Below are 18,215 nucleotides of genomic sequence, written 5' to 3'. Positions count from 1 at the left end.
CAGTGGGTATATGGTAGTTTACAAAATCAGTAGAATTCTTGGCTTTAGTTCAACTGTGCTGGAAAATAGGCAATAAATTAGCAATACAGTCAAGAAAGTACAATGGAAAGTCTCAGCAACAAAATCAGGCTTATGCAGAAAGAAATGTATGGAAGCGAAAAAGCATGAAGGTCATGGACTTCGGGCAAACCTGAGAGTGGTCTTTAGCCCAGGAGGCCTCTGAGTTACGGACCGTGGAAGAGACTCCTGAGACCCTGCAGTCTCTGTGTGGGTGTTAATAGGGAGGAAGGGACTGTAGCTCATCAGGCTCCCTGTGGAGGTCACTGTCTGTAAGCCCACGGGGTACCATCTGCTGTGGAGTAAGTGCTGCTGGGGCCTTCCTCGGAGCTCAGACCTTGACCTCGTCTAGGTATGTGGTAGCTCTGCAGCCAGCGGGCTTTCACAAAGCCCCAAAGACAGAACCGCTGTCTGAGGCCATTAGAGACTGTCCATGAGTCTGAGTCTCTGCAGGAGGACGGGATCAATGGATCCACTCAATACCCTGCTCCTGCTGAGGAAGCAGCTTCTTCAGTGTAAGTTAAAGCTGGGCTATTTCCCTTCTGCTGGGAGAACTATTTTCCCACTTTTAAAAAGACAGTTCATATTATTAAAAAGTAATAGTGTTTTACAGGCATTTCCTCCCTCCAAGCCTAACATGCAATGCCCTAGTTATAACTGATCCTTTAATAGTAGAGAACATACAAGGGGACATGAGAAGAGTTTTATTTAAAGGGCCAGGGTAGTACTTCCACCCGTTCCACAGATGGATCATGTAACAGCACTGAAAAATGCTGACAATGTTCTAATAAGAACCAGGGCCAGAGTTTGAGGTGGGCATTGCAAAGAGGGTAACATGGCTTCCTCACAGCCAATGTGCTTTAGGTTTGTAGGGTAAGGGAAAAGAGAGCCGAAGGAATCAGTATCGGGAAGGAAGAGAAGCACAGGTCTAGGAGAGCAAGGCAATAGAAGGAATGTCTTCTTTCCTATAGTAAACACAGCCCTCCCATTCAAAAAACTCCAAGCCATTTTCTCCTTCAAAAATGATGTATAAAGGACACGTGGACAAAGCCAAAGTGGGGCAGGACTGAGGGTGGGAGGTAGGGATAGGTGGAGCGGGGGCGGGGGGGGGGGGAGAAGACAACTGTACTTGAATAATAATTTTTAAAAAGTGAAAAAAATGATTAATATATGAAATTTAAAAGATAAGCACAAAGAAGATAAAGAGTATTTATTACTCCAGCCTCCATCACAAAAATGCTGGTGTATCTCCTTCCAGACTTTTGAGTATGTCTGTGTACACCAGGCTTATATAGTTTATTTCTTCTGAAAAATTGGGATTGTACCTATAGATTGTTTTGTGACCTTATACATTTACTCAACGACATGCTATGAACGTCTTTCTGTCTCTATAAAAATAACCCTGGCTGCCCTGTCTGTAAGGGCGATGAGATACCAGGGCAGGAGCTAGACTCCGGGGTCAGGCCAGTGAGGATTCAAGTCTCAGGTTGGCTGTTTTCTACCATGTGACCTCAGGGAGCTCTTTGGCTTCTCCAAGCCTCAGGTTTCTCATCTGTGTAACGAAGAAGATAGCAACACCTACTCCATAGCCTGTTGCTAGAATTAATGAGACAGTGTACATAAAGCGCTTAACAAACACTGGACAGACAGCTCTGAGTTAGGAATAAGGTAGCTATTACTATTATGTGGCTATTGACTATTCTGTCATATGATTCTATTACATTAAAAAACTCCAGTCCCTCGATTATGGGGCACTTAGTAACCTTTAAAATCACACCCATACTCTCCCATCTCTTTCCTCCTTGTCTGTAACCTCTGACAACCACTAATCTCTTCTCCATCTCTATAATTTTATCACTTCAAAACTGTTAGTAAGTGGAATCCTACACTATGTAACCTTTTGCGATTGACTTTTCAGACAACATAATGTCCTTCAGATCCCTTCAACTTCTTGTGCATAACCACAGTTTGCTCCTTTTCGTTGCTGAGTAGTATTCCGTTATAAAGATGTACCATAGTTTGTTTAACCATTCACCTGTCGAAGAACACGTGCATTGTTCCAGTTTTTAGCTAATACATATAAACTTGCTCTGAACATTTGTGTACAGTTTGTTTTTTGTGGACTTAAGTTAATATTTTTCGGGGATAAAGGCCCAGGAATGTGAATAAATATTGGGTTCATGGTGTGTTTTTTTAAATACAAAATTGCCAAACTGCTATACACAGTGGCTATACCATCCTGCACTGCCCGCAGTAATGTAAGAGAGAGCCAGCTTCTCTGTATTCCCACCAGCATTTGGTGCTGTCGTATTTCTCTTAATGTTAGCTATTCTTACGGCGTGTGGTAATAGCATGGTTTTAACTTGCATTTCCTAATGGCTAATGATGTTGAACATCTATTTCTAATTTTTGATGTGATAAACAATGCTACAATGCATGTCTTTACTTGAATAAATTTTAATTCCTACAAATGATTTCTTTAGAGTTACTGAACAGGCAGATTTTTTAAAGGTGAAACATAATATCATAGTGTTCTCCAGAGTAGTACCAATTTACACCTCCATCGGCAGCACAGAAATTGCTCAGCTCTTAAATTATACCTAATGCTCTCACTATTTCCCCTAACGGTAATGTTAAAAAAAATAAAAACCCAAAAAACCTTTTTGCCAATACACTCCCTACTCCCAGGGACATAAAATAAAATAAAAATTGGGTTGCCTAAAATCTCAGTGGCTCAGGAAATTAACCAACTGAGGTCCCCTCTCCAAGGACAGCCTACATTCAGATGTGCGTGTGACGTTTCCATCAGACACCTTAGGAAGGAAGAAAGCTCACTCACCTTTATGGGCGATATGACACAGATCTTCCTGCATTTTAGAAAACTCGGATGAGGTTTCGGAGCCATCAGAATAGTTCTTCTCTTCCCCAAAGTCTAGTGTTGACAGATTAGGGTTGGAAGAATGCAGTCTTTGCGGGCCAGAAAAAGGTTTAGGGACCTGAAGTGATACCAAAAGGCGATATTACTTTTTAGATGTAAATGGCTTAGAATTTTTATGTGTTTCTAAGATTGGAAAGTGTTAGGAAAAGGGCTATTCATAGGAAAGTCTTTCTACTGGATGATTACTTATACGGAAAATAAATGAAAACTCAGGAAAGCACTTTCTACTGCAAGTTGACCTGGCTTCTTGCAAAAATAAAAATGGGTGAAAAATTGCCTACGAGCACTCAGTCCTTATCTGCGGAGATATGTTAAAAGACGCCCCCTCCCCCTCCTGGGGAATGTCTGAAACCTCAGACAGCACTGAATCATATGGACACGCAATTTAAAGCTTATGAATTGTTTATTTCTGGCATTTTCTATTTAATATTTTTGGACCAAAGTTGACCTTAGGAAACCAACCATGGAGAGTAAAACCACAGCTGAGGGGAGACTGCTGTATTCTTGATAAATAATAGAAGCATTAGAGCTATAGGCTCAAAATGGCCACCAAAGCTGCTGGGTTCTTTCTCAGTTCCACTCAATTCCTTCCTCTCCGCATTGGTCACCCGGGGTCTAGGTTGTCAGAGTGGATAGGTTTTAAAATGTGTGTGTGTGTGTGTGTGTGTTTAATTTGTTCCTGGTGCTTCTAGAAAATGATCTAATTTCTCACATATTTGTACACAAATCACTCTTTTATTTAGTTCAACCCATAAACTGCTTCGAACCAAAGAGTTGACAAGACAATAGCAGGTGTCTTATCTGTAACTTTCTGATGAATTCGGACCCTAATGATGTTGCAATTTAACATGCAACGTCCAAGCTGCAGATCTGGGCCTCTGGCTGAGCTGGTATTGGGAGAGCCAGCAGTTAGTGTGACACAGTAAACATCTGATGGGAAACTGGAGACAAGAGGCAAAAGAGCATCTGCACCACGTCGCATACTCAGAAACTCCAGCCAGGGGCTCGGAGGGATGAGGAATCCGCTGAGCAGCAGCAGAAGGGGTGGATCAGAGCGCCTACGCAAGCAGGGGCGCTGCAGGCGGGCTCAGCGTGAAAGGAGAAACCCAAGTCCTAGAAATGGCTATATCCCTCCAACCTCACACTATTTTCCCTTACCCAATATCCATTACATGCCTATTCTAGTGTCCAGAAAAACCTACGTGATCGAAGTCATCTCTCTGCACAGGGTATTTGAGGGAATAACTAGAATACCCACTTGTCTATTCTCCTACTTGAGTTCAAGTAGCCCCTAGCACTTGGGGTGTAGAGAAGGGCCAGTGAAGAATCCAGCCCCTTGGGGAGGCGGTGGTTACCTGTAGTGTTCCTTTGGCATCTTTGCCAATAGCTCTGGACCGCCACCTCCTGTGTGATCTTTTCTCCTTTTTGGGACTTTCAAAAGCTCCACCCTTTGTTTCAAAATGGGAAAGAGAGCACAGACAGTAAAGTCCACCACAGCAATAGGGGAAAACACACAGCAAAGTGACCACTTCCATCCCCTTGAACTTGCCAAAGCACCTGACCAGAGACAACATCCTGCTGTTAGCGAAAGGCAGGGAGGAGAAAGGAAGGCAGCAGAGACTCAGGATGCAAACAGAAGAGGGATCTGGCTAACCTGGATGGCGTTGATAGCTGGCGCCGAATACGTCCGATGCAGGACGTCCATGCTTTGGAGGAGCTGGCTCATTTCCACCAGGTAGGAATGACAGTGTGCCAGGTCTGTGGGGGGAAAGCAAAGGGCGGATTCAGGAGCACTTATCTTGACATTCAGGCTTCTCTGTGTAGCACCAGCTACTTTTCTCAGTTATCTGTATGTGATGAGCATCTGTAAGGACAGGAAGTTTGACTTCCTTTTTTTTCAGGAGAGGCAATAGACTGTCATGGATAAAGGCATGGATCTGGAGAACCAGGCTGCTTCCTTTTGAATCCACTTCATGAACTGTGAGTCTTGGGCAAAGCACGTACCTGCTTTGTGCTTCAGTTTCCTCATCTAGAAAATGGGGATAATTATACACCTAGCTCTGGATAATTATCCTAACTAACGGGATGGTTGTGAGTTCAATGAGCTAATATATGCAGTGTGCCTTTAGAGTGTTGGCACACTGTAAGCACAAATCGTCACCATCATTTCTAATGTCACAATAACAGGGTGTCGCTGTCCGCTTATTAGGAGCCGGTACAAGTTAAATCAGTGAAGGCTGTACTGGTCTTACAGATACTTGGTTGAACATGGACCTGTATGAAGACTCTGCTGATCCTCTGCAGCTGGACCTAACAAGACCTAAGAGTATTCTCGAACCAGTTCCTGGGTCACTAACTCAAGAATAGTCCTCAGTTTGCTGTTCACTGGATGACAGTAGCTGTTTCTGCTGGGGAGTCTAAGTCCAAATGCATTAAGATCGTGCCTCTCAAATGCTGGTGTCATCAGAATCACTTGGAGAACCTGTTCAGCCTGTTAACAGGTTGTTGGGATCCCCAGTCTGCACACACCCCCAGGAGGAGACGTGAAACTCTGCAATGAAAGTGTCACAAAGGGCAGACTGAATCAGCAAAATATGCAAGGGAATGCAGTCCAGCGCCGGGGAAGGAGGCAAGTTCACCTGAGGGGTGAACACAGACGCAGTGGAACCTCAGGGCTGTGACAGACAGCGCAGAGGGTTCAGGTCACTCTACCTTTTGAGCACTGCTCCATGTCCTCTGAAGACTGCAGCCACAAAGGAACTCGCGCCTCGCCGCCACAGGCATTGGATAAATTGCTTCCGGTCTGAAGGGAATTCTGCTTTGATATGCTGCTACGCTGTTCCGCAGAACACGAGGACACATTGTAAGTGAAAAGAGCCCAGTGCGGGCGCACATTAGGGTAAAAGGGTAACACTGTGGGCTAGTTGCTCACAGAAGCCCTCTGCCTGTAATGGGAAAGGAGCTTCTAGCAAAGCACTCCTCTGTCACCCCAGCTTGGCCATACCATGCTAGGTGGCCTTGGACTAAAGTCCTTCATTTCTTCTGCTGTCAAATGATAATCATATCAAAATAATGACATGCATGCTGGGAGATTTTGCGATCCTGTATAGCCACGAATGTCCCTGCTGCATTTTGCAACCAGGTAAGAAAACCGAAGTCAGACTGGCCAGGAGAAAGCTGGAGCGTTCAGGGCTGATAAACCCCTCTTTTCACGCTCTGCTTCAGTCACTGTCCCAGAGATGACAGATGCTCCTCAGACCTGGCTGGGACTGGCTGGGCAAACAGACCCGTTAAAACCAGCTCCAGCTTCCCTGCGCCTGCCCCCAAGCCTTCCCTTCTTCAGACACAGCACCGGCCCCCACCAAGGTGGGATTCCCCACCCAAAGCCATCCCCTCTTTCAGATTCATTATTGGCAAATTACTACCTTCCTGCTTGACATGGGGTCAAAGACCCCATCCACAGAGTCTGTGACGGTGGATCCCGGGAAAAAGTGATTCACTTCGTGGGGAAACATGGCGATTTCATTCTGACGGTACATTCTGTGGTGGCGGAGTCTGGATACCCACTCATCAAAGACGTCTAGTGACTTGACCTGAATTGTATTAAATTGAAAGGAGGAAACAAGAGCGTCACTCACTGAAAGGAACAATTCTTCACCAATTCGAGGTCACTCTCGACACCCTCTCTTTTCACACTGGCACATGCAGAAATGTAGAAATACCAGCTTATTGACTTAGTTTGCATTCATGGGATCTACGGGAACAAATCTGAGGAGGAAACGGAGAGTAAAAGTGGTCTTCATGAACTATACATTTAGGCTGTGTATGAGAGGGTCCAGTTGTGACGCTATTATTAAGAAAGCAAGCCAGTGTCAATTACACTAAACAACTAAAACTGAAGTTTATACTTACGTGTCTCCAAGCATTTCCAAGTCCTCTTGTCCGAGCTTTTCCTCTCCCTGCTGAAAATACTAGCGCCCTATTTCTTTTTAAACTCTTCTATAATTCGGACATTTCAGATTAATCTTCTCTGAACTGGAATTAGTAAATTCTCCCTGAAATATTTAACCTTGTTAATCTTCTCTGTCAAAGAACACACTGCTGAGGAATACATGTTAATAAATGTGAAGGTTATTTCAAAGAACATTTTTCCTGCTCTCAGAAAAAGTATGGTTGGTGATTTCCAGGATTTTTCAGACACACACAGACGAACACTTAGCCATTCTCTCCACAGATGAGTATCTATCAATGTCTAATTTCCATGAAGAATAATGTTTGTAAATAGTAACTTTTAGGACAAAATATTTCAAATGTTCATAAAAGTATGACAAAGAATATAACTGACACTTATGCACCCTATATGTTTCTTAATAGTCAATATTTTTGCGCGTGTGTAAGGGCATATTAATATTTTCAAAGTGGAAAATGATATATACCTATAGATTAGAACAGCAAGGCTTATGCAGTGGCAATTTATAACACCCCAAAAGGATGCATGGTAGGGTAGCTTCTAAAACGAAAAATTCAGGTCAGTCCTGTTATAACCTTTACAAACGCCGCTGCTGAGGGCAGGGATGTGGAAATAGCTGTCAGCAGCATCGTTCATGGAGGAAATGTTAGGGTGGCTCTTCCATTAGGGTGGAGTAGGTATGAGGCTTAACACCTCTTCCGGGGCTGCTGAATGTGTACAGGAAGAAGCAACACCAGCGCTCACCTCTGTCTCCCCTAAATCGTGTCTTTGAAGTATGTTCATTTCCCAGATGTGCTTAGCAGGAATGTTACAGGCATCTACATCACCCGTCACACTGATCTCCCCTCAGAGGCCGCTAACAATCAGCGCGCCGGGGGTGTTCATCGCGACTCGCTGGGTATTGGTTGAACAGGGGAGACGGATAAAAGCCCTTTATTAAAGAGCAGACCGGGGATCTGTTTCAGCCCCTCAAGTGGCTCCAGGACTGTGGGTGGACAAGCAATGACCTCTGCTGCCAGACCCCTCATCTATAAAACAAGAGAAGGGGACTGGATGGCCCCCACTTAAAAACTGCCTGCCTCTGAGGCCATAAAGTAGGAGCTTCAGACAACTACAGGGACCTACACGTAGTCACAGCTGATGTTCAAAAGAATGAATAAGAAGCACAAATAGAACTTAAAGTGAATCAACACAGAGAAGTATTAAACTGCGTTAATCATGATATGAGCACTTAATGTGTCTTACGGCATTCTAGTTCTTTAAACATTAGGAATTAATAATCACTTTTATTCGGTTAACTAGAATAGTGGGTGAACAAGAACCTATAATTTCCTGACTGTGTCAAAACACAGAACTAAGAGCCATTGGAACTATGTGGAGAAATAACCTAAGTTATCATAAGGAAGATTGCCCATTTAAATGGGGGTGCAGAAAATATTCTTTCTTAAATCTTTTTTTTTTAAATTAAGATTATAGGTCTCTCCCTTCTTTACTTCACACTAGTTGTTCTCAACCAGGGGTGATTTAGCCCCTCCCCCCAGCGGACAGTTGGCAATGTCTGGAGACATTTTTTGGTTGTCATAACTGGAGGGGGTTGTTGGTGACTTCTAGTGGGGAGAGGCCAGGATGCCACTCGACATCCCACAGTGCGCAGGATCGGCCCCCACAGCAAAGAATCCTCCAGGCCACTAGCATTGAGGGTAAGAAACCCTGCTTTACAGAATGAACCACGCCCACAGATATAGGCTTAGGCTAGAAATCAGAACGGCTTGTGTGCGGTCAGTCACTTACATGCACACGCTGTGTGCATTTGCCCAAGCGCCACATGTATGTGACGGGGAGGACAGGGACATCTTCAGACATGGAGCTCATAATCTCGTGCTTTTATTCTCCCAGCACTCAGCCCCCCTTGCCCGTAGTCCAAATAATGTGGCCAAGGGAGAAAAGAGTTCTAACATTTTCTCAATTTCTAACATTCGGGTGCCACTGAACAACTCTACACAATACCTGAAATTATAGAGATCACTGTGGGTCAGGCATTATGCCAAGTTTCCTACTCTAATGATTCCCACTTTGGGGGGTGAGAAAACTGAGACTTTCAGAGATTAAATAATTTGCCAGAGGCCAACAAGTAGTAAGTAGCCAGGTTAAGAATTGAACCAGATCTGAATCCACAAAGCTCTCGTTTCACACTTTCAGCCATCTCTACTACCTGCAGGAAAGAGGGGACAGGGGGTAGTCGAGCAGCTCTGAGAGCTACTGTTTAGAGCCCCACCCTTTAGGGGGGAAATTCCTAACATTCAATTTAATATAAGCATTTTAATGGAATCCACCGAAAATGAGCCAAAGCTATAAGACTAAATATTAAATATTATATTTCAAGGAACATAGCTTAACCTGCGGTAAGTGATCCTTGACTAAAGATGGCACTGTCTGGGGCAGGGAGCACTGCATCTGGAAATGTGACCTTCTGGTTATTGACCACTGTCACAGTCACGGGCAATGAGGGGACAAGGATGCTAAACCTTCAGCAGTGTGACAGTCGCTCACAATAGGGCCCATTAGAAATACTTTCACACTGAAGATCTTCTGTGTGTTGAAGAAGGTGGCTGGGTGTCCGGAGTATTCAGAAGGCATCGCCAGCAGCCCTGTACAGTGACAGGAAGGCACTCTGCAACGGGCGCTGGGGCCCAGGAGGCGGCCTCACCTTCAGATGGTAGATGTGCTCCTCCGTGTCCAGATCTATGCACTTCGATGACTTCTTCACAGACATCACCGAGAGCCCAACGTCAATGCAGCCATGCAGCTTCTCTCTCTCTATCTGCAGAGGCATGAAGTGGTCACTTGAGAACCAGGTGTTAAAGTGGTCGTAACATCCTTGACACTCCTTCCCTCTACCCTCACCTGCACGTCCACTCGTTAGTAACCCGAAGAACTGTGACACATACACATCAAGCATTTAGTGTGACCATTGCTGAGTTCCAAGTGTTGTACGTGTGCTACCTTATTTACTCCGTGAGGGCTATGTAACAAGTGGTTTACACAACCACTGAGGACAAAGGTGAGCCCCGTGGACTGACTGCACAGCAGCAAATTCCCCTTTAACAGCACTGCCTCCCACAGAATTAGCTTCCAGTGTCTACATTCATGGGGAAGTGATTTAAAAAGAGGAATAGGGACAGGCAGCCAACACAGGCTACCGTAGGTCTGACATTAGGCCAAGCGTTCTGCACACAACCATACAAGATGAGCACTGCAAGGGGGGCGACGGGAGGAAGGAGGAAGGAGAGAAGGGTCCCCATGAGCAGCACAACCAACAGTCATTCTGAGCCCTGTCGGGCCATCTGCTTAGTGTCAACACCAAAGGGGAACTCCAGGTCACCTTCACCGAGCATTCTCCGCCAAACCCCGCAGTCGCTCTGACAGTGGGGGTGGCACTCGCCCTAGTTTTGTCCTGTTATCTCACTGCAGAAATGTCTTCTCCCACCCAGAGAACTCCTCAGTGAGACCCTAAGGCCAGAACAGTCCCCTGGATACATAGTAGGGCGTTGAGAGGAGCCCCCTTCCCCCACTCAGCAGGTGAACCGAGGCCACCTAGAACCCAGAGTCAGGACAGGGGGGGCGCAGCCATCTCTGCTCTATGTGAAGGAATTATCACCCCTCTGCGTTCCCCAGGTCAGAAAATGGAATCCGCCCCCCACCATGTGCACAACCACATCCGTGAGCTGACAGCTAGCCCTTCCAAATTCTCCAATAGCATGTGGATAAATACGGAGACTTACATCAGTTGGGCTCTTGGCATATTTCAAGATTCCTTTGTCAAGATAGAAGAATCTCTGCGGAAAAGAAAGTACAATTCAAGAAAACATTCCATTTAAATGGCTGTCCCTCCCTTGGTCCCAATTTTCAACTTCAAATTAAGTGCCTGAGGACTGAGTACTGAGCGTGGTAGTCTGGGTGCAAATAAAGGTGAGGCCAAGGCCCGCGTCTTACCTTGTGCCAGCCTTTCAGGGGCCACTTCCTCTTTTTCAGCAAAAATCCTTTCTGAACTGGTGGCTCCTGCGTGTAATTCATCTCTCCCCTCAGTCCTTCTACCACTTCCCAGCTGTCCTGTTCCAATGAGAGAATTCATGTTAAATGGCTCTCTTTAAAAGTAATAATACGCACAGCAAAGGAAACTGTCAACAAAATAAAAAGACAACCCACCCAATGGGAGAACATATTCACCAATACATCTGATAAGGAGTTAATATCCAAAATTTATAAAGTACTTACAAAACTCAACAACCCAGTTAAAAACTGGGCAAAGGACCTGAATAGACACTGCTTCAAAGAGGACATACAGAAGGCCAATAGACGTATGAAAAGATGCTCAACATCACTAATTGTCAAAGACATGCAAATTAAAACCACCATGAGATACCATCTCACACCTGTCAGAATGGCTACCATCAATAAATCAACAAACAGCAAGTGCTGGTGAGGACGTGGAGAAAGGAGACCCTAGTGTACTGCTGTTGGGAATGCAGACTGGAGCAGCCACTGTGGAAAGCAGTATGGAGATACCTCCAAAAATTGAAAATGGATCTGCCTTTTGACCCAGCTATCCCACTTCTGGGAATATATCTGAAGGACCCCAAAACACTAATCCAAAAGAACATAAGCACCCCTATGTTCATGGCAGTGTTATTTACAATCACCAAGATACGGAAGCAGCCCAAGTGCCCATCAGTAGATGAGTGGATAAAACAACTATTGGACATTTACACAATGGAATTCCTCTTGGCCATAAAAAAGAAGAAAATTTTACCCTTTGGAACAGTATGAATGGACCTGGAGAACATTATGCTAAGTGAAACAAACCAGTCAGAGAAAGACAGACACCATATGATTTCACTTGTATGTGGAGTCTAACAAACTGAACTAACAAGCAAAACAGAGACAGACTCATAGATGGAGAGCAGATGACAGCCAGTGGGGGCAGGGTGGGGGGAGGTGAGGAGGTGGAGGGATTGAGTAATAAGGAAAAAGGACTCATGGACATGGAAAACAGTGTGGTGATTGCTGGGGGAAGCAGGGGTAAGGGGACTAAATGGTAATGGAAAAAATACAATAAAGATTATATATTTTTTTAAAAGGAAAATAATAATGACACTAAGAAGTCCTTTATGCTATCAGTAAATCCATTCAAGATGGAGAGTCTAGCTGGGTTTGTTGGGGAGAAGAGATTCAAATTTAATTTTTATACCATTCCTGGATTTTATAGACTTAATGCTATAATTTAATGGCACCAAGTTTGATTTTTTTTTTCCCAAAAAGCTCTTAGAATGGAATGTTTCTCCCTTTTTTGGTGCTCAAACCTTGGCAACCACGGCAAAGAGAAAAGATTTCACTGTTAAGTTCTATTTTTGTTCCCTTTGATATTATCACACAGTCACTGTTTACTCACCACTAGACCTCAGTCTGAGTTTTAACCAAAAGCTACAGACATGAGGATTGAAGAAGGGGTGGGGTGAGATGGGAATATGGTAAGGCTGGCTTAAGATTTAGATGAAAAGGCCCAGCTGGTGCAGCTCAGTGGATTGAGCACAGGCCTTCGAAGTAAAGGGTCGCTGGTTTGATTCCCAGTCAGGGCACAGGTCCGGGTTTCAGCCCAGGTCCCTGGTAGGGGGCGCACGGGAGACGACCACACATTGATGTTTCTCTCCCTCTCTTCCTACCCCACTTCCCCTCTGTCTAAAAATAAAGAAATCAAATCTTTAAAACTATTAAAACAATGATTTAGTTGCAGGTTATTATCTTCAAATTCTAGGTATTTAAATATTGAAAATCCTGAAGCATCAAAAAAGTGCTTTTGCAATATGTATTTTCATCTTCTTACAGCAATTTTGCTCCCTTCCCCCTTTCTTTTGTTTCAAAAACTTTTTGTTGGCCAATTATTGCTCTACTGAGCTGTTCGCAATTTTGAAGATGTACAAATAGTTGTTACAATTAATCTCCCATTGTTGGCTATTTAGGTTATTTCAACTAACTGACTGAAAAAGAATTTTAAAAAGGGATGCAAAATTAAAACACTAAAAATTCTGAAGACTTAGTTTTAAATGCTTGACAATGCATAAATCATCCCCAAATCATCCGAAGATGGACCAAAATTGGCAATATTTCCAGTGGCTAAGATAATGGACTTTTTGATTATTATTTATTTTTACATTTTTATTAGGATGTAATATACACACAAAATGCACAAATCCTAAGTGTACAGTTCAATGAATTTATACACCTATATCTTCAGTAACTACCATCCAGATCAGAGAGAAAGCATTTTGAACGCAGGGTAATTAACAGTTATTGATAATAACAAACTGTTATTGAGATATTATTGGCATATAACACATATTTAAGTTCAAGGCATACAATGTGATGATTTAATACACCTCCACTTCCTCACAAAATTCCCACTTTTTCTGTTGGTGGTGATAACATTTAATATCTACTTTTCTTAACAGCTTTCACGTATATAATGCAGTATAGTTAATTATAGTCACCAGGCCATATATTTGATCCCACCATGCCACGCATACTTTCTAGCTCCAGGAAAGCAGGAGCCTTTTCTGTCTGGTTTACTACTTAATAGAGCATAGTATATATAAATATGTTAAACAAATTAGTGAAGCAATTACAATAGCTAACATTTATTAAACATGAGGCAGTGTGCTAATGACCATACTTACAATATTGCACTTCACCCTTGCACAATCCTGTGATATTGAATGTATTAGTCTCTCTATTTTTTGAATAAGGAAACTGAGGAAAAGAGAGATAATTTTCCCAGTGCTATAAAGCTGCTAAGTGACTGCAAAATCTATATTTTTAATCCCTCTGATCCCTATTATATAGCACATTGTATATTCTACTGCAATTTAAATATGTGACTTCTGATGAACCAGAAATAAATGCCATAGGGCAGGGAACCAGAGGTGGGCAAATCCAGGAAGTGCCCAAGATCCTGAAACAACCGTAAGGAGTTCAGAAACAATGCCCTGTGGATGCTGACAAGCAAGGTCTGGGCCTTGCAGAGGCTTGCCAGGCTTCTGACAACACCCACCAACCAGGGCGGGGAATCCGCTGGCCAGTGCACTAGGATGCAGCCAAGTCTTAGCTCCTTGGCTCTCTTACATCTAAATGTCTGCCCCATCTGCTTCTCAGCTGGGGAACTCTCCTAACCTCCTCCTCAAACAGAAATTCACTCCCTCCTCAGCACCTACACAAACCTCACGTGAACTGTCTTGTCTCCCTCCCTAAAAGGAGAGTTCCATGGGGACAGGGGCTGGATATTGTTTATTATAGTCTCACTACTTGGGGCACAGGAGCCTTAAATAAATACTTACCCAATGAATGAGCCTGAGGAGCAAGGGAGTGCATAGAAAGGACCCCACAAGGCCTTTAATAGAGCGTGCTGGATTGGGATGAATTGGTACTCAGGACAGAAAAAAGCTGAGATGCCCGTTTCTCTTGGATAAAAGGAGTGGGTATCAGGGAGTGGCTCCACCTGTTTGTCACACACCCCCGTGACCAGGGAGTAGGACACCTTGAGCTGAAATACACAGTACAGGGTGGACTTGGGCCCTTGGGGAGATCAAGACCCTGCTGACTTAGTCCAGCGTGCTGGGCCGATGTCCCATCCGGAGGGTGTCAGGCTTAAAGCTCACCATGGAGAGCAGGTGGAGAGAGAAATATGGCAGGGTGTGGGGGAAGGGGCTTAAGATTTTTGCTTGAGTTTAACTGAAGACAGTCTAGCACTGTCATCCGGCATTAAATTCAGTCTGTTTTACTGGATATCTAAAAAGTGCCAAATATAGAAAGAGACTTTGTGATTGGAAAGGCAGCTAAGCATTTACTCATGCTCACGAACTGGCCAAGTTCATCGCCGTATTGCTGAGTGCACTCACTGAAAGCACTTCCTTCCAGCACAGCTGTTTCCATGGTGCTCCTCTCCTGTGCACCTCGCAGGCTGGATTCTCAGTCACTGTCCTGGCAGCGATGTCAGAAATAGAGAAGAATTTCAACTGTCATTCTCCCTGCAGCTCAAGAGTGTGATGGAAGGAAGTTTTGTGGTTGCCTCTATCTGCCGTGACTCAGAGAATGAGCTGTTCTGATCGGTTGTTGAGTCTGTTTTTCAGGGTTTTAAAAATCACAAGGCAAGACGCAGCATGAAATCACATGGAGCATAACTTGATGTGTCTTTCATGATCAAAGGCATTTGTGACCTTCTAAAGCCTCAGGATCATCAATATCACCTTTTACGATTGTACTATGGACACGTGGTGATACTTGCCCATAGAATTCCAGTTAATGTAATGACAGCTTTAACTTATGTCAGACCAATTCTGTACTTATATTTCAATTACTGAAATTTGCAGTTGTTGCTTCTTGCTACTTGTTTCTTCCTCAGCTAACATTTTGTGAACACCAGTAGGCTCAGGTGATAGCAAGTAAGGGAACAAAGTAGGGGGACGTACAGTGGTCCATGTGATCAAACGCAGTGCTTCTCATACCGCAATGTGCACACCAATCACGGAAGATCTTGTCAAAATGCAGACTTCAGTTCAGCAGGTCTGGGGTGATGCCTCAGCTCCTGCAGGTCCAACTCTTACATCATAATCTCGTGTCACATTAATTGAATACAAAGTCTCAGTTATGCGAGATGAATAAGAGATCTGCTACACAACATGGGCCACTCGTGAACAATACTGTACCGTGCACTTACAATTTATCAGGATGGTAGATCTCATGTTAAGTGTTCTTACCATAACTAATAAAATAAAACAGTGGCTGATAAAGTCTCCTAAAAAACAAACAAAAAATATAGTAGCATGAGCTTCAGTCTAGTCTCCTCAGTACAGTCTCTGACCTTAGGCTCTAAGTGAGACGATTAAAGAAAAAAGGAGGGCTGAGCGGGGAAGAACCCAGTCCGATTCTCGAGGCTATGCAGGGAGCAGCAGTCATCACAGCCAACGGCCACTTCCTTCCTCTCCCTTCACACACTGATGCAGCTTACTGACTCACATCAGGGCGGGGACAGCGAACAGACACATGATGCAGGCCCCCAAATATTCTAAGTCTTAATGATTTGGGTAGTCTTGGACCAAAAACACTGGTGCCTTAATTACTTAGGTAATGGGAGAATATGTGCTCAGTCTTTGGTGTGAACCCTTGAAGAAAGCACAGGAGGTGCCAGAGGGGAGGGTCACTGGCAGCAGGTGATGCTGACAATGGGAAGAAAAAAACCAGGTGATCTGTCAGCTGTGTCTCTACCTGAGGTCATTCTCACCTTGGGTTTCCAGAGAAAAATGCTTTCCGATTGTCTTGCATACAAATATACTTATAATTAAATTACTATTAATAAAAAACTTTAATGCATATATAATGATTGTTTCTACCCTGTTGATCATTCACTTAGCATTTGTAGCTCTAATTATATTGGAACTCTTTTAGGATTTTCAAATAGATTTGTGGGTCCTTAATATTTGTCAAATATCTGCCTAGTTTGTAGGCAAGCCCTTCAACACAATGAAGAGCGTCTTCTATGCACTTTTCTCTCTGTAACGTGGTAAATAAGAGCCTCTTGAGAGCTGTGGCTACTGTTATGGATGGAGACACCAACCCAGAATGCCATTCTGCTCTGTCCATGCAGCCCACTGGGGTGGTGGTAGAGTTTTTATGGTTGCTATTGTGGTAGTGATTATAGTAACACAAGTAACAACTACTATTTCTTAAATATCTTCTGTGTGCCTTGCGACGATTCTATAATGAAGGTACTTTTGTCCTCATTTTTCAGTTGAGAGAAATGAAGCTCCAAAGTAGTTTGCCCAAGATCACAAACTGTTAAGTGGTGGAGCCTTTTCCGGATGGAAGACCACCCCCAGAATCTCTGCTCAATGTTCACGCTGGACAAGACCACCGGCAGGTATACTGGAGTGCATCCAAGGCTACCTACTCTCCTGCCGGCCCAGCGCTCGCACCCAGCACTACTTTCTCCCCGAGCAGAATAAGTCCATCCCTGACGTTCCTGCACTTCCTATGCACGTTTGTCAGCCTAAGACGACAGGACAAGTCTGTCCACCCAAGGGACGCAAGAGTCTCTCTTTCTTGGTATACAGTAATGATGTGTTTTCCCTCATAGAGTCATGGAATATTTTTTCTTTTTATTTATTATTAAATATATTGGGGTGACATTGATTAAGAAAATTATACAGTTTTTGAGTGTACAATTCTATTGTACATCCTCTGTACAGTGCATTTGGGTGTTTACCTCTCAAAGTCAAGTCTCCTTCTGTCACCAGGTATTTGACCTGCTTCACCCTTTACGGCCCCACCCCCTTTCCCTCTGGTGACCGCCACACTGTTGTCTGTGTTTGTCTTGTTTGATCATTTGTTGCTTTCAGTTTTATATCCCACATACGAGTGAAATCATATGGTTCTTAACTCTTTCTGACTTGTTTTATTTAGTATGATATCCTCAAGATCCATCCATGTTGTTGAAAATGGCAGTATTTCCTTTTTTTTTCTTTTAAATGTCAGAGTTAGAAGGAGAATGTGGAAGTCATCCACCCCACTCTTTCGTTTTAGAGCTGCAGACTCTAAGCTAACTGATTTGCGCAGGGCCACAACAGTGAGTGAAGGACCTGTAAGGACCACGGCCCTGTCTTCTGACTCCAGCACAGCGTCCTTCCCCCTATGGCTTTCCAAGAATTCCTGTCTCCCCAGGAACAGACGGGTTGAGGAGGAGGTCCTGCGTTAACTCATTGCACTTGGGCAGGGACCGCGTGGTGAGGAAGAAAATCTCTAATGCAGACTCCTATGTGAATGGGCCTGGGCCGGAGGTGTGACAGGGGGAGCCTTCTGTTCCTCATTTTATACCTTCCAGCCCTCTTTCCATATTTTCTCTCTATTGCATTTTAATTAAAAAAATTTTTTTTTTCCTTCGGCAGATCATAGAGCTCTGCCCTTTGGTGTCTTAGCACTGGACAGAATCAGACTCTGTATTCAGGTAGAACGCTTTTGCACTCCAATTATAGGGCCTTCACAACTCATTAAGAAATCGCCTCCATTGCTGGATGGCATAGCCGATAATGGTGTTCTGTCTTAGAGAATGCACAAGCTATTTTTTCCAGAGCTAACTCAAATTTGCAATCAAAGTAGAGACACATTCTGATTAATTAATGCATGCATGATTTAACAGCCATAGCA

The 18,215-nt window shown here is 43.9% G+C and overlaps 1 protein-coding gene across 8 annotated transcripts in view; it reads right to left on the bottom strand.

The window, feature by feature from the left end:
• OSBPL3 (oxysterol binding protein like 3) overlaps positions 1-18,215 on the bottom strand; it is a 154,653-nt gene that overhangs the window by 48,333 nt on the left and 88,105 nt on the right. For 6 of the 8 annotated variants that reach the window (XM_045197313.2, XM_045197312.2, XM_045197311.2 and 3 more), the window contains 8 exons: positions 10,959-11,075; positions 10,748-10,801; positions 9,673-9,786; positions 6,421-6,588; positions 5,708-5,831; positions 4,650-4,753; positions 4,351-4,443; positions 2,897-3,053 (listed from right to left, as the gene is read on the bottom strand). In XM_045197313.2, coding sequence (XP_045053248.2) covers positions 2,897-3,053; positions 4,351-4,443; positions 4,650-4,753; positions 5,708-5,831; positions 6,421-6,588; positions 9,673-9,786; positions 10,748-10,801; positions 10,959-11,075 — 931 coding nt within the window. The remainder of the gene's footprint in view (positions 1-2,896; positions 3,054-4,350; positions 4,444-4,649; positions 4,754-5,707; positions 5,832-6,420; positions 6,589-9,672; positions 9,787-10,747; positions 10,802-10,958; positions 11,076-18,215) is intronic. The other 2 variants (XM_045197316.2, XM_024562966.3) reach the window with 1 other exon arrangement.

Source organism: Desmodus rotundus, chromosome 6, assembly GCF_022682495.2.
Source record: "Desmodus rotundus isolate HL8 chromosome 6, HLdesRot8A.1, whole genome shotgun sequence".
NCBI classification, from domain to species: Eukaryota; Metazoa; Chordata; class Mammalia; order Chiroptera; family Phyllostomidae; genus Desmodus; species Desmodus rotundus.
Note: the sequence above shows the minus strand (reverse complement) of the source record. Positions and strands in the feature narration are given on the sequence as shown.